This window comes from Peromyscus californicus, unplaced genomic scaffold (genome assembly GCF_007827085.1).
Source record: "Peromyscus californicus insignis strain IS unplaced genomic scaffold, ASM782708v3 Scaffold_3__1_contigs__length_106647218, whole genome shotgun sequence".
NCBI classification, from domain to species: domain Eukaryota; kingdom Metazoa; phylum Chordata; class Mammalia; order Rodentia; family Cricetidae; genus Peromyscus; species Peromyscus californicus.
Window position 1 is genome coordinate 94,807,281 of NW_026294551.1, and position 24,305 is coordinate 94,831,585.

The 24,305-nt window shown below is 50.3% G+C and overlaps 1 protein-coding gene across 2 annotated transcripts; it reads left to right on the top strand.

Moving 5' to 3' along the window:
• The first annotated feature begins 5,227 nt into the window (after positions 1-5,227).
• On the top strand, positions 5,228-23,482 carry Flywch1 (FLYWCH-type zinc finger 1). Of its 2 annotated transcripts, none has more exons than XM_052759176.1 (8): positions 5,228-5,416; positions 11,167-11,510; positions 11,880-12,305; positions 13,170-13,628; positions 13,772-14,035; positions 18,205-18,468; positions 19,204-19,713; positions 22,366-23,482. In XM_052759176.1, exons 2-8 carry the CDS (start codon positions 11,282-11,284, stop codon positions 22,386-22,388), a joined length of 2,175 nt encoding a protein of 724 aa, XP_052615136.1. In that variant the 5' UTR covers positions 5,228-5,416; positions 11,167-11,281; the 3' UTR covers positions 22,389-23,482. The 2 variants fall into 2 exon arrangements, with proteins under 2 accessions (XP_052615136.1, XP_052615137.1); XM_052759177.1 differs by having other exon boundaries at positions 11,172-11,510.
• Positions 23,483-24,305: the final 823 nt, after the last annotated feature.

Consider the following 24,305-nt stretch of genomic DNA (forward strand, 5'->3'; position numbering starts at 1 on the left):
CCTGCTCTGACCCCATCACTCTGGAGACTTCCTTTCTAAGTTTTCTTCCCATTTCAGACTTGCCTGGCCTGGGCGATTAGACTCAATGGAGTCTCTCTTGAGGCCTCTAACTCCTAACCTCACAGATGGGCTCTGTTGGTCTGGAAAATGAGTTCTTGGCATAATTCAGAGTGGTTCCCAAGGCTTCGTCTTCATGCTGATGCTAGCCTGAAATGGGACACTGAGAACTCCTGCTTTGGACCGGAGACAGCCTGATCCTCATCACTGCCTGGCCCTTCCCTCTACAAGTGGCATCAGGTTCCCTCTAGCTGAGTCCTCCAAGGTTGCCCTATATAGGCCACTGTCCTTCTTAACCTAAGCCTGCCTTCTAGAAGAAGACTTTCAGATTGCTGGCTCCCAGGCATGGGACCCCAGCATCCTCCCTACAGATGCCACTGAGGAAGGGATGAGCCTGCACCTGACACTTGTCGAGGATCTGCCTTGACAAGAGTGTAAGGCCAACACATACACACAGCCTGAGCCTCTAACAAGAGTGCAAGGCAACCCCAAGAGATGAACACACAGCCTGAACCCCTTTCCAACTTGTGGACGGGAAAGAAAGGAAAACATAGCTGCCTTCCATTTCCAGTCCCCAAGTTGGGAACTCCCAGAGACCCCAAAGGCTTTGGCTTCTGGTCCTTTTACCTGTGAGTCCTTATTCTTTGAAAACCACTTCTGAGTATGAAAAATATTATCTTTTTCAATGTAGGATGTAAGGGACCTATGTTCCAAACTTGTCTTCAAAACTGAATGCCTCTGAAACATACTTGGCACATTTTTCTCCTGCCATTTTGCTGTATTGCTTTTATAGGGCCTTTTTTTTTTTTTTTTTTTTTTTTTAAAGATTTATTTATTTATTTTATATGCAGTGTTCTGCCTGCATGTATGCCTTCATGCCAGAAGAGGGCACCAGATCTCATTATGGATGGTTGTGAGGCACCATGTGGTTGCTAGGAATTGAACTCAGGACCTTTGGAAGAGCAGTCGGTGCTCTTAACCGCGGAGCCATCTCTCCAGCCCTATAGGGCCTTTTTTTTTATTAAAAATTATTAATTTTGCCTGTCTGTATAGTATGTGCATGCAGAACCTTTGGAGGTGAGAAGCTGTTGGGTCCCCCCTGACACCACAGCCGCAGACAGTTGTGAGCTGCCATGTGGGCACTGGGAATAGAACCTGGGTCCTGGAAGAGCAGTCAGTGCTCTTAACCACTGAGCCATCTCTCCAGCCCCATCAGGGCTGTTTGTAATATTTCTATTCTGTTCAGCCCTGGAAGTTAGTTCTTTTGTCCTAATGCTCTCTTTAAAGGGAGTCCACTGTGGTTTCTCTTTCGCTGCATGCTTTTGGTTGTCTACTTTTGTCAGATGCCTTTAATCCCAGCATTTAGGAGACAGAGGCAGGGCTTGGGGGTTGGCGTGGGAGGGGCAGGACCTGATGTTAGGGAGATGGCTCAGTTGGTAAATGCTTTCTGCTGCTCAATCATAAGGACTGATTTCTAGCAACCACACACACATACATATATTACACACACACACATATATTACACACACATATTACATACACACATATATTACACATCACACACATATATCACACACATATACACACATATTATACCCACACATATTACACACATATATATCACACACACATATATTGCACACATATGTTACACACACACACAAGCAGGATGCTGTGGGTGGGCCTCTAACCCCAGAGCTGGGTAGTCAGAGACAGTAGCATCCCTGGGGAATGTTGGCCAGCCAGTCTAGCCAAATCAGCAAGCTTCAGGTTTAGTGAGAGATCCAGTTTCAAAAAATAAGAAAGAGCACAGTTGAGGAAGGCATCCAACACTCAATGTTGACTTCTGGCCTAAACACACACACACACAAACACACACATCCAATACCCGATGTTGACTTCTGGCCTAAACACACACACACACACACACACACACACACACACACACACACACACACATCCAACACTGACTTCTGGCCTAAACACACACACAAACACACACATACATCCAATATCCAGTGTTGACTTCTGGCCTAAACATACACACACACACACACACACACACACACATGCACACACACACAGACACATGAAGGCCTGAGAACAGAGCAAGGGAGAAAAGGGGCCAAGACTACTCTAACTTTTGTGTGCAAACCTCTATATGTTTTCCTCCAGCCTGTGTATATATATTTTCCTGGGTTAGAGTGGCTGGCTCTTTCCAATACTCCTAGATCTCCACTGCTGAGACTCTGCTTCACAATTGCTCCTGGAGACCAGATGGGGGCGAGCGCAATCCACGCCACTCCCTCATCGCCCAGGTACCTGAATGGTGAGCGCCTCCTGTAGTGGGGTCTCGAATTACTGATTTCAGTCAGTCCTGCACGGCAGAATGTCAGAAGCAAGGGCTACTTAAGGACCAGGCACAGGATAGCTTTGTATGATGTATTAGATTTATTGCTCTCTCTTCCTACCCCATCCCTACACCACATAAGCTAACAAACACTACCAGGGAAGGGATCTTTTGTCTGTTTGGGCTCCTGAGTTTTCCAGTAACAGGCCATAAGGAGAGGAGCCTGCAGGGTCGCTGAACAGAGCATGGGAAGGAGAAATGGAGCAGAGGTTTGAGATTTACCAAACTGCAGAGGGCTTAGAGGTTCTGCCCATGTGTAGATCAGATGTGTGGATCAGAGTAGACCTGGGGCCGGGGAGGGGAGGAGGGTTACAGGAAGCTGGTGTCTCACCAACTCTGAGGTGAAGGGATGGCAAGGCAAGTGGGGGAGCCTGCTAGTCCTAGGACCTTTCAGCTGTGTTAAAAGCAAGAGAGTACAAGGCAGAGCAAGCAGTCCTCCTGTGGGAGCAATCCTCCTGTTTCTGCCTCCTGAATACTAGGAAGACAGGTGAGCATGCCTGCTTAAACGTTGGCCTTTAAAACAAGGGCCCCTTGTGTCCTTGAACTCCTGATTATTCTACCACCTCCCAAGAAGCTCGGAGTCAGAGTGTTGATCATCATACCTGGCCAAACTGTCCAGGGGGCCTCAAAATTCACCTCACAAGGGCTGGGATTACAGATGCGACCACCACACTCAGTTTTGTTTGTTTTCAGAGATTTATTTATTTATTTATTTACTTGTCGGTTTTTTGAGACAGGGTTTCTCTGTGTAGCCCTGGCTGTCCTGGAACTAGACTAGACTGGCCTTGAACTCACAGAGATCTGCCTGCCTCTGCCTCCCAAGTGCTAGGATTAAAGGGGTGGGCCACCACTGCCTGGCCTCAAAGATTTATTTTCATTTCATCTGTATGAGCATTTGCCTGCATATATCTGTAACATGTACATGCCTGATTCTGAAGGAGGCCAGAAGAGGGTGTCAGATCCCCTAACTGAACTTTGTCCTCTGCAAGAGCAGGAAGTGCTGAGAAATTCTAAGCCAGTAGTTCTCAACCTGTGGGCCACAAGCCCTTTGGCAAGCCCCTATCTCCAAAAATATTTACATTATGAGATTCATAACAGTAGCAAAATTAAAGTTATGAAATAGCAACAAAAATAATTTTATAGTTGGGAGTCACCACAACATGAAGAACTGTATTAAAGCTTCACAGCATTAGGAAGGTTGAGAACGACTGCCTAAGCCATCTTTCCAGCCCTGTTAGTTTTTTGAGACATTTTATGTGGCATCAGCTTCCCTGGGACTCACTCACTATGCAGCCCGGAATGGTCTCATTCTCCTACCTCTGCCTCCAGAACCCTGAGATTACAGGCTTGCTCCTCCACACCAGGCTTTGCGTTTTCTGTTTTTTAGCTTATAGATTTCTGAAAAACCCTTTATTTTATCTTCTATTTACTCATTCACCTATGGTTTGTTGTTTTTAAGAGAGTTCATGTAGACCAGGCTTGCCCTGCATTCATTATATACCTGAAGATGGACATGAATTCTGGATTCTCTGTGTATTTTTTGCTTTCTCTGTGTATCAGCCTGGTTGTTCCAGGACTTGCTTTTCTAGACCAGGTTGGCCTAAAACTCACAGAGATCTGCCTGCCTCTGCCTCCTGAGTCCTGGGATTAAAGGTGTGAGCCACCACTGCCCAGCCCAGCTACTGGATTTTTATTTAAACTTGTGATCTGTTATTGTCAGTATTTTGAATCTCAGATTGTCCTGGATTGGGAGTGGAGGATATTTAAAGGCTTCAATGTGCTTCATAAGAAAGTTCAGGAGAACTGGAGAGATGGCTCATCCATTAAGAACACTGGCTGCTCTTCCAGGGGACTCAGGTTTGAGGCCCAGTACCCACATGGTGGTTTACAACTCTTGGCAACTCGAGTTCCAGTAGATCTGATACCCTCTTCTGACCTCCACAGGCACCAGGCATGCACATTGGTGATATACACATGCAGACAGGCCCTCAAATACATAAAAAAAAATTAATGTAAGAAGTATTTTTTTTTAAAGGAGAAGCTGGGCAGTGGTGGCATATGCCTTTAAGCTCAGTACTCAGCAGGCAGAGGCAGGCAAATCTCTGTGAGTTCGAGGACTGCCTGGTCTACAGAGTGAGTTCCAGGACAGCCAGGGCTACACAAAGAGAAAGCCTGTCTCAAAAAGCCAAAACCAAACCAAACCAAAACAATGCTGGGTGGCGGTGGTGCATGCCTTTAATCCCACCAGCACTTTGGTGGCAGAGGCAGGCAGATCTCTGAGTTCGAGGTCAGTCTGGCCTAAAGAGTGGTCCAGGACAGCCAGGCTACACAAAGAAACTCTGTCTTGAAAAGAAAAAAAATACATAAGTAAAAATAAAACAAAAAACAAAAGAACGTTCAGGAAGGTCACTGGCCTAACAATGCATTTAAGCCAGCACTACAGTTAAATCCTATGAAAGGCCCCGGAGTCTCAATCAAGACCGCTGGCATCCTCTTATTGAAGATGCCCAGTCTGCATCCCTCCAACAAATTCACCTGTCGCTCTCTCCACCCGCCCTGCTCCCCCCCACCCCCCCCATTGCAGCATTCGGACTATGGGTTGTCCCACCTCCTCCATGGTATACACCCGCCCCTGTACTCTGATTGGCTAGGGTCTTAGGTTGGTACTGCGCAGAGAAGACCCGGAGAATTGATATCCGCCTCGGGAATGGCTCTGCGCCTCTGCTGCGCATGCTCGCAGCATAGTGTTTCGGTGTTCCAAGCCGGTTCCGCGCGGGGGCGCGCGCGCGGGCACGGGATCGCTCTCCGGGGGGCAGTTGGCGGCGGGAGCGGGCGCCGGGGTCCTGGTCCGTAGAGCAGCCGGCTGCTAGGCCGACGCCTCCGTTGGCGGAGACCCACACGAAGGACCGCGTGGCTCAGCCGCCGCAGAGGCAGGGTCCGCTGCCGTCGGTGAGGACGGGCCCCTGCGGGCGGGAGGGTCCGGTCCGCGGAGCGATGCCTCGTCCGGCTGCCCCGGGGTCGGGCCCGGTGCTGGGGAGGGGCCCCAGCTCGGCAGCTCGGGCTCAGGCCGCCTCCTTGTTGGTCACCCGCGGTGCGTCTCCTTTCTCCCTGCTCTCTGCATCAACCCACCCGACCCCTGTACCGATCTCAACATCCCTAAATCCGGGATCACACATTCGCCCATCTTCCTCGGACCGTGTCCACCATGCGTGTCTACCTGCCTCTGTCCTCTGTCGCGGCCCATCCTTGCGGCCGCAGGTCCCAGTGACCTTGCACTTTTTGCCGGTTGTTATCCCTCCTAGTTCTGACTATAAATTGCCCGTTATGGCTTTCAAACTTTGTGGCTCATTCTAGACTGAGAAATACGTTTTATGTGTATATTCTGTGCCTAACGATAGATTCGTGAATCACAAGTTTAAAGAGAGCGGCTTACCCGGCTCACATGACGCAGATCTATTAGGCTCTGTTCTAATTCATTCCTTTCTGTTCCGTTCCATTCCATTCTATTCCAAACGACTGACTTGCTAACCCATTGATTCAAGACATAGTTTATCTGACAGCTTTAAACCCTTCTTTACTCCTTACTTCCACAATCAGATAACCATTCCAAAGAAAGATCTTTTTGTTGTGGTAGTGGGTTTTTTTTGTTCGTTTGTTTTTTAACTATTCTGCTCTCCAGGGTCCATACCATTGCTGGGGCTTGATTTAGGTGTTCTGGTATGATTCAGGTATGTTTATCTCATTGTTCTTCCAAGAGCCACTAGTCTGACTTGTGGTAAAAAACTGAAGTTGTGGCTAAGGGAGCTTCTTAAGGGAGAGCTGATGAGATGCTTGGCTGTGATGGAGATGGTTTTTGCTGGAGGCGTGTGTGTGTGTGTGTGTGTGTGTGTGTGTGTGTGTGTGTGTAAAAACGTGATTTTTAAGAAGAGTAACATGTCAGTTTGTCAGTACTCTTGGGGAGAATTGGAGTGACCAAAGCTGAAGACCATCAGAGCACTGCCTAGATGTAGCTGAGCTGAAGAGGAGGCAGCGAGGAAGGCAGGCTTTGACAGGAAAGCAGATGGGATATGATTATATACAGAGAGAGTGACATCTGAGGGTACCTCATCCTAGGTAAAGGAGGACATCTAGCCAAGATTCTGATCTGGGATGATTGGGGAATATATCAGGTGGCTTCCCATGTTTCCTTATCGTGTGTGTGTGTGTGTGTGTGTGTGTGTGTGTGTGTGTGTGTGTGCACCCATGCAGAGGCCTATTCCATCACTCCTTGCCTTATTCCTTTGAGACAGGGTCTCCCTGGACCTGGAGCCATCCTGGAAGCCCTGTCTCTGCCTTCTTCAGCCCTGGGGTTATAGGCCTCCAGTCACATGAATGCTGGCATCTAAGCTAAGGCCCTCAGGCGTATGCAGCAAGTGCTGTTGTCTGCCGAGCCATCCCCACCCCACCCCCAGCCCCAGCTTTCCGTATTTATGACAAAATACTTCAGTGCTGGTTTACTCCCCAAGGGGGAGGGGAATGATGACGTTGTGAGAACACATTAATTTCCTTTGGTTTTGGAGATTCTAGTCCAAGATCTGGCAGGCGAATTTCCTTGCAATGGTTGGTCTGTGTGATAATGGCCCGGAGCAGTTAATGGAGCAAGCTGCTCGGATCGTAGTCAGGAAGAAACAGTGAGAAGGGCTGAGCTTCCCATAGGTCCCTCAAGGGCATACCCCAGTGTTCTAAGGACCACTGTGGTTCTTAGGGGAGCCGTTCATAATCCAAATTGTAGCAAGGTATTTGTAGAATAGGCTCCAATTGGCTGGTATCTCTTCAGTGTCTATATTTCTAAAAAAAAAAAAAAAAAGAAAGAAATTATTCTTCTGAGACAGGGTCTCTCTATGTAGGTCTGCCTCCTAGAACTCAATATACCAGGCTGGCCTCGAACTCACAGAACTCCACCTGCCCCTCCCTCCTGAGTACTGAAATTAAAGACATGCACCACCACGTCCTGCCGCAGTGTCTGTATTTCTAAATTGCTTTGAAACAGTGCTCTCAGACAGTCCACTGTTGGCGCGCCCCAAGTCCCAAGACAGCCAGCAGTGTTGGTTCCACAGTAACTCGGGAAAAGAGGTGATAGTAGGTTTTATGTAGTATATAGAGGCCAGAGGTGCCGATAAGCATCCTGCCCTGCCCTGCCCCTCCCAGTGAAGCAGAATCAGGTCTAGAATGCCACCAGTGCTGAGGCTGTGGAACTGGAGTAGTAAATGGCAGTCTTTCTGGGGATCGACCACCATCATCCTGCCTCGGGAGTGATGCTTGCCCGCATAGCTTCTCTTAGAGCATCTCGTTCACTACTTTGGGAAGAGGGTCAGAGGAGGAAGCCAGGAATGGCTTTCCATCTTATTTTTTGAGACAGAATTTCACATTGAACACGAAGTTCACAATTTCAGTAAGGCTGGGTAGCAGCAAGCTCCTGAGATCTGCCTGGTTCCACACCCCAATGCTGGGGTTATAGACAGGCTTGTGACCCTGTTTCACATAGGCGCTGGGAAGTTGAACCCAGGATCTCATACTTTTACAGCAAGTACTTTTACCCACTGAGCCATCTCCCCGACCCTCTGAGTAACGTGTGACTACCAGCAGGACCACCCTGGGATAACTGTAATCATCCAGCTCTGACCTCAGCACTGAGGGAGGAGAGAGGATGGAAGAGTAAACCACAGCCTTTAGACTCTTGAATGACCTGTTCACATCTGTCTAACCTGAACACACTTTGCTTGCTTTCTTTTTTTTTCTTTCTTTTTTTTTTTTTTTAAGATTTATTTATTATGTATACCTACCTGTTCTGCCTGCAGGCCAGAAGAGGGCACCAGATCTCATCACAGATAGTTGTGAGCCACCATGTGGTTGCTGGGAATTGAACTCAGGACCTCTGGAAGAGCAGCCAGCGCTCTTAACCGCTGAGCCACCTCTCCAGTCCACACTGTGTTTTCTTATAGGCTTATATTGAGCGAAAAGTATAAAATGAACACATTAGAGCTCAAGTCGATGAACAAAGTAAATAATACAAGGCTGGGCATGGCAGCACACATCTGTAAGTTTAGCAGTTGGAGGTAGAGAAAGGAGGATCAGGCGTTCAAGACCAGCCACAGCAGCATTATTAGTCTGATGCCAGTTTGGGTAAGTGGATCTCCTTGAGTTCTAGGCCAGCCTGATCTACATAGTGAGACCTGGTCTCAAACAAGGAAGGAAAAAAAAATCCCCAAACAAATAAGTCTGGATGGCTGGATAGATGACTCAGCAGGTAAAGGCACTTGCTGCCTTGCTGAGGATCTGATTAGATAGCCAGAGTCCATCTTGGTTACAGAGCTCTGACTACTGCATGTCCCAGGACCTCCGTGCACTGTGCCTCACATGTAATCAAATGCATATACACATGCACATAGACAATAAATAAAAAGTAATTTAGGGTTTTGTTTTGTTTTTGGGTTTTTCAAGACAGGGTTTCTTTGTGTAGCCCTGGCTGTCTTGAAACTCGCTCTGTAGACCAGGCTGGCCTCGAACTCATCGATCTGCCTTTGCCTCCAGAGTGCTGGGATTAAAGGTGTGCACCACCACCACTACCTACATCACCACCACCACCACCTACATCACCACCACCACCACTGCCACCTGGCTTTGTTTTTTGTTTTTTTTTTAAACTGAAATAGGGTTGGGGACATGGCTCAGCCAATAATCATGAGGACTGGGTTTTGGATCCCAGTGTTCATGTAAGACCAGATGTGGTATCAAGCATCTGTAGTCCTAGTATCCTGTGGTGAGATGGGAGACAGGAGACGCTCAGGACTCTCCTTCCAGCAGTGAATAAGAGACTCCTCAAATGAGGTGACGGCAGACTGACTGACACCCATTTGACCTGCACACGCATGATGCACTTGCCCGTACTTACATTAAGGTACACGTGTGTACATTCATGTACGTACATACAAAGACACACAAAGATTTTTAAAGAATTGCAGGGTTGTATAGAAAACCCCCACACCTTCATCAACACGAATGTCAGCATCTTACACTTCTTATCTGATTTTTATTTATTTGTGTGTGTGTTGTTTTATTGTGTTTGTGTGATGTGGGAGAGTTCTTACTCTGTGACCCTTGGGTGGAGGTCAGAATCTACAGAATCAGTTCTACTTTGGGGAGGCTTCCAGGGATCAGGCTCGCACAGTTAAGTCAGGCTTCTGTCCCCTGAGTCATCCCACTGGCCTTGACTCTGGTTTATTGAGACAAACGTGGTTAGGAAGCCTAGATTGGCCTCAGATTCTGCCCCAGCCTCCCGGGTGGACTGTCATCATGCCTGGTTTTACTCACTTCTAGGGCTTGAAAGGAGCCTTATACTTACCAGGCAAGCGTTTTAGCCACGGAACTCCATCCCCAAATCCATTTTTTGTTTTCAGCACAGAGTGCAGTCACCACCACGACCAATTTTGGAACACTCTGATGATTGCAGAAGAAAAGCTCCACCTATTAGCAATCACTTCCCAGTCTCCAGATGCCATCGTTCAGTTGTTGTCAGTCTCTGTATGCTGGCCCCTCTAGATACTTCATATAAACAGATCCTAAGAGACTGATCTTTTCTTCCTGGTTTCTTTCACTGAGGGTATTAAAGAAGAAGCCACCGCCAGGCGTGGTGGCACATGCCTTTGATCCCATCACTAGGGAAGCAGAAGCAGATCTCTGTGAATTAGAGGCTAGCCTGGTCTACATAGGAGTTCAGGACAGCCAGGGCTACACAGAGAAACCCTGTCTTGAAAAACCAACAAACAGGAGCTAGAGGAATGGCTCGGCGGTTAAGAGCACTGGCTGTTTGTTCTTCCAGAGGTCCTGAGTTCAATTCCCAGCACCCACATGGTGGCTCTCAACCATCCGTAATGAGATCTGGTGCCCTCTTCTGGCCTGCAGGGATAAGTGCAGACAGAACACTGTATACATAATAAATAAATAAATCTTAAAAAGAAAAACAAACAAACATCCTTGTCTAGACTGGAAGTGTGGAACCCTGCCTCTGCCCAGCCAAGGCAACACTAGGTCACTGCAAAGGTCAATGCAAAGGCCCTGTGGTATCTGGAGGACTGGGCTGAGCTGGGGCATCCAGAGTCAGTCAGGGGATAGCCTGTGTGAGGCCAGAGAGTCCCATTTCCTGGAGCTAGGCTTCAGCCTTCTGCCATGCAAAGTACTAGCTAGTACTTACTGGCCTGCGTTCTTTGAGACAGGTGCCCAGCATTGAGGTGAAGTGCCCAGGACCAAGCTCAGGTAGGCACCTTGGCATCTGAGCAGGCACAATGGGATTTCAGCCTCTTCATTCTCAGGCCTGTCTGGTTCCTGTGCCTCTGTCCTTAACTATTAGATGGGTCACTAAGAATGGTCTGGAAGGGACCTATGCTAGACACTGATGAGACTTCTAAGGTAGAAGTGACTTCTAAGGTGACTTACTACGTTCGTCACCAGCAGCCCTGGAGGGGCTTGGGTGGGGCTGCCAGGAAAGGTACTGGTAGTGAGTGCATCTGCCCAGGGCTCCTACCTATGTCAAGTCCCTCCACAGCCTCTCAACCCCAGGGCACTGAGGAAGTTCTATCTGCCCCAGACTCCATCCCAGATCCATTGGTTAGAGTCCCAGGCCCAGGGACCTCCTCCACTAACTGCCTTGGTTCTTCTCTTAGGACAGAGCCTCCTGGGCTCCCATAGTCTGGCCTGGGAGCAAGAGGAAGAAGAGGAAGAGAGACCCATCTACCAGAGGGCTGAAGGTGGCCTGAGGGCCAGGTTCTCAGACCCAGGATGCCCCTACCTGAGCCCAATGAGCAGGAGGGTGAGCGTGTGAAAGCTGGCCAAGAGCCATCTCTTGGAGCCAAGAAGCCCCAAGAGTCCTCCAATCTGGTCTTGGCTGGGGATAAAGAGGGATCCAAACCGACAGGCCCTGCCACTGTATCCAGCAGCACCCCCCAGACCTTGCCGGCCAAGAAGCAGGGGCGGATAATTCACCGGAAACGTAGCAGAGTAGATGCAGGTGAGATTCCGTGGCCCTACTGGGCCTTGCTCTGCCATATCTGTTGACCTCTACACCCCCATTTTCCATCAGGGTGACCTTGGGTACCCCATTCTTCCTTTTAGCTGAACCTCTTAGTCTGTAAGCACATCCTGTGTCCCAGGCACCAGGCCCTCTCCCCAGGCTCATGGGAACTGCTACTGTATGCAGAGTTCTCTAAACTCCTTAAATCCTCTCCCTAATCACAAAAGCAGCTTCTAAAACCTGGGCTTGTCTGACAGTTAGGAGCCTGAGAAAGCATCCTGCCCAGAGGACCTTACCCTACTCTAAGTCCCACTCACCAAGGGCCTTGCCCTAGAGAAGCTAACCCAGCCTTTTTCATACCCGCAGTTGCCCCCCAGCCCCTGGAGTTCCTGAAGACCCCATATGGGGGCCGCCTTCTAGTCCACAAGTCATTCCTGTACAAGCAAGAGAAGGCTGTGGGGGACAAGGTGTACTGGAAATGCCGCCGGCACTCAGACCTGGGCTGCCGGGGACGGGCCATCACCCGTGGCTTTCGAGTCACAGTGATGCGGGACCACTGTCACCCACCTGATAAGGAGGGCCTGAAAATGCGGCGCCGGAAGGAGAAGGTGCCCTGCTCAGGCCTGCCTGAAGGCTCTGAAGACCAAGAAGAAGGGGTGAGCCTATGGCTGTACCCTGTGGAGCCAGAGCCCACCCCTCAGCAAAGCGTTGAAGAGCCAGAGGAGGACCAGGGGTACCGATCTCTGGCACTGCAGAGCTTGCCTCCCAAGAAACGCCCTACGCCAGGAGTGGGTGAGTACATGTCCTCTCCTCACTTGGGGCAGGAAAGAACGCTCAGCTCCTTCATGCCCAAATACAAATGTGGGATTTCATGTAGGTTCTCAAAATGTGCTCAAAGTCAAAAATATAAATGCATCCCAGTCATCATGATGCCCATGGGACAGACAGCATTGTGATCTGGGGGTCCCAGGGCCTTTCAAAGTTTCCCAGTGCCGCAGGGCCTGGTATGGGTCCTAGAAATCTGCATGCTGATAGGCAGGTTTCAGTGATTCAGGCTAAGTTTCAGCAGGGTGCCCAGGGACTTGGCTTTGAGTCCCAGGTTCAAATTCCAACCCCATGGATGATGCCTTCAGCCTCAGGAAATTCATGTGAATTCTGGGGTCTCAGGCTTATTCCTGAGGTAGGTTGTGGCAGCTTGGACTGTTGTGGAGCTTGTGGGGTGATGCTAATCAAGTCATATTCTGGGCTGCTTAGCTAGGTGAGAGGTGGTCTGCATTCTTGGAGTAGGTAGGCGTGGCTTCCAGAAAGCCGGAGTTTCCTGACCCACAGGATCTGAGGATCTGAGTGACTGGGCACTGAGCACTGGATTCTAGTGGGAGGGAGAACATTCTTGAACAAACCCAAGAATGGCCCAGAGCATAACCTGCTGAATCAGAGCCCAACTTGGCCCCTCCCATTGTGGTGTGAACTGGTGGGCTGAGGTCTAATTGACTTGGAGAAGGAACCGTTGTTCCTCTTGGGTGGCTTGGTGGGAATGCACTGGGCTTCACACATGCCCAGCTCAGGGAAGTATGTCAACATCTGGGAGAAAAGTCCTTGACGGTTCCTCCTGGGCTCTTGTCCATGGTGTGTGACCTTCTTGGGTTCTTCCTCCAGTGCGGTATCAGCCCCTTGAGTTCCTGAAGACATGCTATGGAGGCACTTTCCTGGTACACCAGTCCTTCCTCTACAAGCGCGAGAAGACAGTGGGGAGCAAGGTGTACTGGACCTGCCGGGAGCATGCAGTCAATGGCTGCCGGAGCCGTGCCATCACCCAGGGCCAGCGAGTGACGGTTATGCGCAGCCACTGCCACTCACCTGACATGGAAGGCCTGCGGGCCCGGCGACAGCAGGAGAAGACCATAAAGAAGATACAGGCAAGGCGGATTGGCGCCGGGGACTTGGAGGATTGTGATGACATCGAGGACACGCTGCTCCAAGGGGTGGACAGCTTGTTCTACCGCAGGGGGCAGGGCACACTGACTCTCAGTAGGTCCAGGTCCAGAAAGCGAGCAAGGGAGCGCCAGGAGTCCTTGCAGGAGTCTCCTGAGGAGGAGGACCAGAATGTGGACCCCAGTGAGTCTCAGTGTTTGGGGCCTGCTGGCCAGAGTTGGTTGCCTTATTTTGGGAGGGGGGTGGCCATCCTTCTCTACCTACCCCTGCATTCTTAATCTCCATCCTCTGGCCCCACCCCTAACTACCTTTCTCATGTCCTGCAGGAGGCCCAGAGTTCCTGAGGACCCCTCTAGGGGGCAACTTCCTAGTGTATGAGTCCTTTCTCTATCGGAGGGAGAAAGCCGCTGGTGAGAAGGTGTACTGGACTTGCCGGGACCAGGCACGGATGGGCTGTCGCAGCCGCGCCATCACCCAGGGCCGGCAGGTGACTGTGATGCGAAGCCACTGCCATCCACCTGACCTGTTAGGATTGGAGACTCTGAGGCAGCGGGAGAAACGCCCCGGCCACTCTCAGTGGGATGGCCCAGGTACCTGTGGTGACCCCACAGCTTTTTCTGTTGGTTACATGTGTCCTGCCCTCCTTCCTTCTGTAATTATTCTGGAAGTCACAGTCCTCTCCTCTGTGCCCCCAACTTCTGCCCCCATACTCAGTCCATCTGGGATTTGCTCTCCCAGGTTCCTCTTTACCTGCCTACTTACTCTTTGAGGCCCCAAACATGATAAACCTAATCTCCTTTCCTGTTATTTTAAGTTAGTAGTAGAGTCTACTGAAGGCCTTTTGGTCCTAAGCTTATTCCAGATACAGGAGATGTTTTATCATCCTCACTCCTTTTTGTTCCATTTCTATGACACCCTTATAAACAGGGAGATGGTGCCAGGACATAATATCACTTTCAGCCCCACATCCCCGCTCCAAACATTTGCTTCCCCTTTTTTCTCACCCCCCCCCCCCCCAGACAGGGTTTCTCTGTGTAGCTTTGGAGCCTATCCTGGATCTCACTCTGTAGACCAGGTTGACCTTGAACTCACAGAGAATCCGCCTGCCTCTGCCTCCTGAGTGCTGGGATTAAAGGCGTGCACTACCACCGCCCGCTTCCCCATTTCTTAAAATGCATTCTACTGCTGTTAATCCATTTAATCCATGTTCAGTTTCCTTGTTACCTGCTGACGTCCAGCCAGAGGAACTGATTTAGCCTTGGTATACTTCTTGAGTAGGTTTTGTGCTTTCTATTTGTTTGATTTGGGGTTGTTGTTTTGTTTTTTGAAACCGGGTCTCAGGTCTCAACTATGTAGCTCTGGATGGCCTCAAGCTCACAGAGCTCTGCCTGCCTCTGTGTGTGTACACACATATATACATGCGTACTTTTGGCATGCATGTATCAGTCCAAGGACAACATAGAGGAGTCAGTTTTTTCCTTTTGTCCTGTAGGTCCTGGGGACTGAACTCAGATCGGTAGTCTTGGCAGCAAGTGCCTTTGTTTTCTGATCTATCTCACTAGCCTCTGCCTTCTGTTCTTATCAGATTCTGCCCGTGCAGAGCTGGGACTATTCCACACTTCTCTTTCCTTCCCTGTGTGGCTGTCCAGCAGCTGCTGTGTGTGCCTCTTTTTCCAGGGACCCATCACTGCCTCCATCCTTCTGTGTTTGCATCACATCAACAATCGACCCCAAAGCTTGCTGAGCCCTGCGGGCTTCGGCCTTGCCTGGGGCTGATGTCAGGCCTACCTATCACTTAGATGTCCCTGGCCAGATGCCCTGCCTCTGGGCTTTCTTGTCTTGGTTTGAGAGGTCCTTGAGCCATTCATCTTGGAGGACCCGTTTGAGACCCTGCCCATTAGAAGCTGTTGGTAATTTCCCCACACACTTGCTGGACAGTGTTGGCTGTCTGAGAGTGCCAGGCTGTAAAGCGTCATTCCACAATAGCTGAATCTATTTGAAGATAGCATAGTGTTTTTCTTATGGCTGACCCATATGTGTGAGCAGATTCTGCTGTAGAACTCGACAGTCTTCTGCCACCCTGGTGTGCCAAGGCTGTGGCTCACCAGGGGCCTTTCAGACCACCGCTTGTGTTCTTCAATGTGGTGTCTTCCTCAGTTGGTTTGGTTGAGAGACAGGGTCTCTCTATGTAGTCCTGGTTGTCCTGGAGCTCCATATATAGACCAGACTAGACTTGAACTGAGAGCGATCCTCCTGCCTCTGCCTGAGTGCTGGGATTAAAGGTAGAGCTACCATGCCCGGTACGACCCAGTGTCTTCTCACAGGCCTACCTAATGCTCCTGTTTCGTGGCTTTCTATGACTAGTTACCTAGTCACTGATCCTCCTGTGATGACTCTGGTCACTTTTGCAGTCCTCGATTTCCTAGGTTTTGTTTTCTGTTTCTTCTACTGAAGCTTTAAGTTTCTGCATTCATAGTGGAATGACGTCTTTGTATGTGCCTAGTGTCAGCAGTATGGTGGCCTCTGCCTGGGTCCTGCTGAGGCAGGAGCTGGTTTCTCCAGGCACAGTCTTCACCTGCCTGCTCTGGTGTCTGCCTTCCAGCATGCAGCTTTTCCCATGGACACTGGCCTTCTCCTATTAAAGGAAGGCCCTGCCCTGTGTGTACACGGGGGCCTAACTTTGCCCCTGCAGAGCTGGCAGCTGGGGTTCTGGGTCTTGGGAACATTCCTCACAGACTTCTGCTGCCCCCTTTCAGTGTCGCTCTCTCCCACTGGGCCAACCCTGCTTTGTTCCTTATATGTAGACCCACCTTGCTTCCGTTTGCCTCCAGCTCCCCGAGGGCCTCTCTGGCTCAGCTTCTCCACATGCTTGTGTAGATCTTGTTACAAGGCCTGGCTGAATTCTGTTGTTTACTATACGTAGGAGTGTTTGTCCTGCGCGCGCGTGTGTGTGTGTGTGTGTGTGTGTGTGTGTGTGTGTGTGTGTGTGTGTGTGTGTGCGCGCTTATTGGAGGCCAGAGGCAGCACTGGCTCCCCAGGAACTAGAGTTACAGATGGCTGTGAGCTGTTGTGTGGGTGCTGGAAACTGAACCTGGGTCCTCTGGAAGAGCAGCCAATGCTCTTAGTGGCTGACCCATCTCTCCAACCCCTTGGCTCGGGTCTTATCGTGCTACATCCTATCGTGCTACATCCTTAATATTTTACGATTCCTCTGCCTCTGCTTGTTCTGTTGGTGTCTTTGGCTTACTGTTTCTCTACCCTTGTACTCTACCATTTTTATTCCCCAAAAGCCTTTTTTTATTTTATTTTATTTATTTATTTTTTAGTGTTCACATGTATAGCTGTTTTGCCTGTATGTATGTTTATGAACCATGTGTGTACCTGGTGTCCATAGAGGCTGGACTGGTACCTATGGATGCCAAAAGAAGGCATCAGATCTCCTGGAACTGGAATTCTAGATGGTTGTAAGCATTTGTGTGGCTGCTGGGAATTGAACCTGGGTCCTCTGGAAGAGCAACCCGTCCTCTTAATGGCTTAACTTCCACCTCTCCAGCCATTCCCTGAGAAACATTTTACTCCAGTGTGGAGGAGGTGGACCATTCCCCACAGGCACAAGGCTTGCTCTTCCCCATCTGACGCCTCCTTCCCTCTCGGCCTCTGGGCTGCTTTGCTCTTCAGGCGGTCCTGACCTCCTGGTCTCCTTCCCCACCTTTCTAGGGGCTGTGCTGCGGAGTCAGATGCTTCTACTCAAGCCTTCAGCCTCTCAGGGCTGCCCCTCCTCGGCTTCTTCCTGACCACTCCCTAGTCTGTCACTGTCTTCCATGCTCCTACTAGTGTGGCCCATCAAGCCCTGCTCAGTGTGTTCAACTGCTTTCTTAATCCAGAGTCCACATTCCAACAACAAGCAGCATGGTCAAGCCTGCCACAGCAGCACCTGGCTCCCGGTGCCAGCTTCTGTCTTAGTAACTGTCCTGTTGCTGTGAAGACACACCAGAACCACGGCGACTCTTAGAAAAGGATGTGTTTCACAGATTTAGTTCATTACCATCATGTCAGGGAAGATGGCAGCACACAGGTAGACATGACTCTGGAGGAGTAGTTGAGAGTTCTGCATCTGCATCTGCAGGAAAAGAAAGAGCCACTAGGCCTGACTTGGGCTTCTGAAACCTCAAAAAAAGCCCAAGGCCACACCTACCCCAACAAGGCCACACCAAATAGTGCCACTCTCTGGTGACCAAGCATTCAAATCTATGAGGCTATGGGGGCCCTTCTTATTCAAACCACCACAGTAGAACCTTATACCTGGTCAAAATGACAGGTATAAATGACAAGGAAGCAGGGTAGGGGCTAGAGGGTCCTCTGGGCAAGGCCAGGCTATATTTCAGGTTCCTCTTACCTCCACAGCTCACGCTTATACCCTTGGGGCTCGTGACTCCAGCTCCCCCCTTGAGCTCTGAGCTGCTTTGACCGCAGTTCTTCATACTATGGAGTACCTGCCCAATGCCCTGGAGGGCACCTAGTATAAATGAGCAAACACCCTGCCCCCTCCCTGCAGTATCATGATGGAAGCAGTGGGGTTTGAGGACACAGGACTATCTCACTGTGAGCAGGTGGGAAGGCATGAAGTAGGTGGTAGGGTCTCTTCAAGGTGTATGGTGTTCTTGGTATGAAAATGGGAAGATTCCCCAATCCTCCCCTCCCAAGGTTAGGTTTAGCTCCCATGCCCCCTTCCCTGATTGCTTCTCTGGTTTCTTTGCAGAAGGGCCTGAGTTCCTGAAGACCCCTCTGGGGGGCAGCTTCCTGGTGTATGAGTCCTTCCTCTTCAGGCGGGAGAAAGCAACTGGAGATAAAGTGTACTGGACCTGCCGGGACCAGGCCCGGATGGGCTGTCGCAGCCGCGCCATCACCCAGGGCCAGCGGGTGATGGTCATGCGCAGGCACTGCCACCCTCCTGACATGGGGGGCCTGGAAGCCCTGCGGGAGCGGGAGAACTTCCCTAACCTGAGCAGCTGGAACGGCCCAGGTATGTGGAGGGCGAGTGGCTTCTCCTCACTGCCCTACAACATTCCAGTCCCTTTCCAGGTTCTGTGCTTGAAGCACTGATTTTTCCACACCAATTGATTGCTATTGCTGAGACACTAGCTCTGATCCAAAGAAAAAGTGGGGGTGGTAGGCCAGGGGTGGCATGGCTGGCAGTCCCTGGAAGTGTACATACTCGTGCCTGAGCAGTATGCCTGAACCCCAAAGACCCTCCGTCCCAGGGCCTCTCCTTCCTCCTTTCTGCCCCTGGGCCCGTTCTGCCCAGCTTCTGTTTTCACATGCTCTCTCTGGCCATGCCCCCAATATCACATGACCTTTGACTTCAGCTTCTTAAGTCTGATCACGGCTTTGTGGCCAGTGGGTGGATGGGGATAGGACAGGCCCCAGTACACAGATCCGATGAACCACAGGCCTCCCAGCAAGCACCACCTCTGTCTGGGAAACCCCAGTAAGTTTGTGGTCTGGTGAGGCCTCCAGCAGGGCTCCAGGGACAGCCCGGGCGGCACTGGAGCCTCTGTAAAGGAAAACAAGTATATTAGAGAGTCTCAGGAGCGTGGCTGAGCATCAGTCCCCAGAACCCTGAGGAGCAGGCAAAGGGAAGGGGACAGGCCCCAGAGTGGATCCTCCTGGGATTGCAGTGGACAGAGAGAGGCCCAGTCCCCTGTTGCCGAGGGCTGTGCTCCAGTGGTCCCCTCACGGTATGACTCTGCCCCTCCAGAGCCTCGGAAGCCACTGGAGTTCCTGCGGACATCCCTAGGAGGCCGGTTCCTGGTCTATGAGTCCTTCCTGTACCGGAAGGAGAAAGCCGCTGGTGAGAAGGTGTACTGGATGTGCCGGGACCAGGCTCGGCTGGGCTGTCGCAGCCGCGCCATCACCCAGGGCCGGCGGATCGTGGTGATGCGGAGCCACTGCCACCCACCTGACGTGGATGGTCTGGAGGCCCTGCGGGAGCGGGAGAAGGAGCTGTTCCCCAGGGTGGCCATGCAGACCAGGGCAGCCAAGAAAGCCAGTGCAGCCAAGAAAGCCAGTGCAGCCCTGCAGACCAGGGCAGCCAAGAAGACCAATGCAGCCAAGAAAGCCGGTGAAGCCAAGAAGACCAGTGCAGCCAAGAAAGCCAGTGCAGCCAAGAAAGCCGGTGAAGCCAAGAAAGCCGGTGAAGCCAAGAAAGCCGGTGAAGCCAAGAAGACCAGTACAGCCAAGAAGACCAGTGAAGCCAAGAAGAAGAAAAGTATGTACTAAGTGACCAGGGCTTTGTGCCTGACCTCATTTCCAGACCCTTTTCCTCTCATTTCTATTGGTCCCTTCCCATTGCGTAGCCCTTAGACCATTTCCAATTCCAAATTGATCTTCCTCTTTTTTTCTTTTCTTTTCTTTCTTCCCTCCCACCCCTCCAATGAGACAGGGTTTCTCTGTGTAATAGCACTCCTGGCTGTCTTAGAACTCACTTTGTAGACCAGGCTGGCCTCGGACTCAGATCTGCCTGCCTCTGCCTCCTGAGATTAAAGGAAGGGGATTAAAGGCGTGCACCACCATTCCGGGAGTGATCTCCTTTTATTCTAAGACAGCTCAATACTTTATAGGTCGTTGTCTCTTGAAAAATCTGGTTAAAAAAAAAAAAGGACTACCCCAGAAGGATGCAATAGTACTGTGTGTTTGTATACATGTATCACACACACAAGTCTGCAAATAATTTTAATTAAAAATTAGTTCCCAGGCTGGGCGATGGTGGCGAGCACGCCCTTAATCCCAACACTTGGGAGGCCCAGGCAGGCAGATCCCAGTGAGTTGGAGGCCAGCCTGGTCTATAAAGTGAGTTCTAGGACAGCCAGAGCTGTTACACAGTATAACCGTATCTGGGGGGAGGGGGCGCTGGAGAGATGGCTCAGAGGTTAAGAGCATTGGCTGCCCTTCCAGAGGTCCTGAGTTCAATTCCCAGCAACCACATTGAGGCTCTCAATCATCTATAATGAGATCTGGCGCCCTCTTCTGCCATGCAGGCACACATGCAGGCAGAGCACTGTATACATAATAAATAAATCTTTAAAAAAAAATAGTTCCCTTTATATAAACAAATACAAAACCAATGTTTTTGTTTTGTTGTTATTTTGAGATAGGGTCTTTATAGCCCAAGCTAGCATCAAACTCACAATATATTTTAGGACAATCTTGAATTCTGACTCTCTTGCCCCCACAAGTGCCAGGATTACAAATGTGTGCTCTCACCATTGTGGCCCAGGTTCAATACCTGGTCAGGAAAGCATTTATTGGGGCTGGAGAGATGGCTCAGAGGTTAAGAGCACGTGCTGTTCTTGCAGAGGACCCCGATTCAGTTCCCAGTACCCACATGCTGGCTCACCACCCTCTGTAATCTAGTTCCAGGGGATTGGGCACTCTTCTTTCAGGCAAACGTGGTATACAGACAAAATACCCATACACATAAGATAAGCATTTAAAAAATAAAGGGGGAATGGGAAGGGAGAAAGAGGTTGATTGCCAAGTAGAATAAAAACAGATTCAGGGAGCTGGGGATTAGCTCAGTGGTAGAGCGTTTGCCTAGCAAGCGCAAGGCCCTGGGTTCGGTCCTCAGCTCTGGAAAAAAAAAACCACAGATTCAGGGTCTGGGAAGAGGGCGCAGTGGGCTCAGTACCAACTGTGCTGACAGAGGACTCGGTTCGGATCCCGGCACCAATGTCGTGCCGTTCACTAGCATCTGTAACTCCAGCTGCCGGGATCCATCACCCTCTTCAGGCCTCTGAAGGTACATGTGGCATATAGACACACACATACTACATACAAATAAAAACTTAAACTAAAAGGATAAGTCAGGTGTGGTAGCACATACTTTTTTTTTTTTTTCTTTTTTTGGTTTTTCGAGACAGGGTTTCTCTGTGTAGCCCTGCCTTTCCTGGAACTCGCTCTGTAGACCAGGCTGGCCTCGAACTCACAGAGATCCGCCTGCCTCTGCCTCCCGAGTGCTGGGATTAAAGGCGTGCGCCACCACCGCCCGGCAGTAGCACATACTTTTAATCCCAGCACCAGGGAGGGAGAGGCAGGTGGATTTCTATGAGTTCAAGGCTAGCCTGGTCTACACAGCAAGAACTTGTCTCAAAAATAAATAAATAAAATGATAAATAAAAGAATCATAGACTATTACAGACAACATTTATTGGTATGTCAACAACTTTGATAACTTATTTAATGAATTACTAGAGATAGGACTGGAAGTTTGTGTACGATGTGCGAGACCCTGAATTTAATGCCCAGACCCACGAAAGTATTCCAAGAGTGATAAAAGCTACAAAAACTGATTCAAGAAGAGGTTAGAGCAGGAATCATGTTGGAAGTGGGTCCTCTGTCCTTGAGCCTTCGGATGAGTATGGCCCTGGTGACATCTCAGCGTCATGGTGAGTCAGAACTACCCAGCCCAGCCACTCTTAGACTTGTGACTGGTGTGGCTTGTGACAGTGCAGTGGTAACAAAGGAAGGACCTGCAAGTCTGCTGGTCTCGGAGAACAGGCCTCCAAGCACAGTTGAACATCAGGCCCCAGTTTCATCTTTGCTGAGGAAAAACTAGAGCATGCCTGGTTCAAGGCCTGCCTGGGCTATGTGGTCAGTTCCAAGCCCACCTCAGCTATATGGTGAGAGGGTTTAAAAAAAACAAAAACCAGATCATAATGGGTTTTTTTGTTTTGTTTTGTTTTTAAGACAGGGTTTCTCTGTGTAGCCCTGCCTTTCCTGGAACTCACTCTATAGACCAGGCTGGCCTCGAACTCACGGAGATCCGCCTGGCTCAGCCTCCCGAGTGCTGGAATTGAAGGCGTCCACCACCACTGCCTGGCCAATAAAACCTTTGTAATGATACACATTTCTCTGTCATCAGGAGCTTCAAAGCGCAAAAACTGAACACCCAGTCCCGATGAGGCGAGCCTTCTCTGACGCAACAGAGGAGCAACTGACACCCCAGATGTTTCCCATCCACACAGGCACTTCCCATCCACTCAGATGCGCTTGACAACTCCTTTTCCTCTTCCAAAGCATCGACGACCTTCACATTTCCTCAGAGCTCTCCCAGGAGGAGTGCTTGGACCTTGCGTGGTATCTTGTGTTGGCAATAAAATAGTGCCAAGAACTGGTGGGTGGTCTGCAGACCTGTGCCACGCTGCTGCCACCGTTATGACCTTAGACAGCTGTGGAGAAGTGTGTCTGGACTGATATACCTCGACCTCACTCTGCTGTCCAGGCCTCAGCACCATCTGCTTCCAGAGCATGCAGCCTTGCAAAAAGCTTTCCAGGGGGGTGTAACCCTTTTTGAGCTCCATAAAGTTCAGCAAAATGAATTTGCCCTGAGCCAGGATATGTACGGGAACTTCTTGCCACCCTCCGAAGACAGTTCAAGCCACAGCAGGGGGTCTTTTGTTTGTGTTTTTTGCATCTTTCAGGGACAAGTGCTGGGTGGGGCCTTCCTGGTCTTCAGTCACTTGCTGCTTACTAGGACATAGCCCACCCCAACCATGACAGAGCAGGCCAGGCTCAAGGCTTTGCTGTACCTCCTGTCAGACTTTGTGTCTTGCATTCTGTCCCAACTTAAATTAAACCCCTGTCCACAGTTCTTGTGGGAGCAGAAGTTCCTGGCAGAGGGAGCCAGCCTAGATGTCAGGAGGAGGTGACAACAGATAGGCATGCTCTGGCGATGGCTGCACCACTAAGAATTGCCCATGGTGTTGCCTGATGCACAAGGAAAGTTAGATGGCATCAAAGCCTGCCTCCTACAGAACTAAGAGAACCACACTAGAAATGACACTGTAGCATCCCTGGGAACTGCAGGACTTGCTGCGTGCTGCACCGTAGACAGCTGTCCTTACCCTGAAACAGAGCTGCATGCTCCTCTCCTTTAGCAAGCAAGCCATGAAGCAGCCACCCCTGTGGATAGTGACGGCCTGGTGCCGACCACTGGCTTCTGCTCATCTGCTTCCCTCAATAAACCCTGTTTAGTCTCATGGTGCAGAGCTGCTGTGTGTCACCATCCCCTCTACAACAAAAGTCTGTGCTGCCACAGAGCCACATAGCATCTGCCAAGTGCTGGGGAAGTAATGGGTGTGTTTGGCAACTCCTGGGCTATGGTATTTGCTTGGCCTAGACCAGGACTGGGAGGGCACCTGCTGAGGCTCTGTTCCCAGCCATAGGGAAGGTTTGAGGAGTGGGCCATGTGCCACCCCCTCAGCCGGACTCCTTCATGAGCTCACCTGAATGAGTTGGGATGAGCCCAGAATGGAATGGGCACCACACGAAGGCCAGGTTTGCTTCTTGAGACCCTGGATATGTCTGGACCGGTAACTGCCCACTTTTTATCTTAGCCCATTGCCCAGCCCTGACTGTCAGCCACTCTGGGCCTCCAGTCAAAAAGATGGTCTGGGGGCTGGGGAAATGCTTGCTACACAACCCTGAGGACCTGAGTCAGATTCCCAGCATCCCTGTGAAAGGCTGGGCCTAGTAGTACATGTCTGTAATCTCAGGTAGATTACATTGGGTAGATAGAGACGAGGATTTCAAACAAAAACTCAACAGTGGGGTTTTTTATTTGTTTGCTTGGTTTGGTTTGATTTTTCAAGGCAAGGTTTCTCTGTATAGCCCTGTCTCTGTGTAGCTGTCCTGGAACTCACTCTGTAGACCAGGCTAGCCTCAGAGATCCCCCTGCCTCTGTCTCCTGAGTGCTGGAATTAAAGTTGTCACCGTCACCACCCAGCAACAGTGGGCATTTACTATCCATCCCCATCCCTCTGCTTCTAATTCATCTGGGGCCCCAGCAACTCACCCGGTGAC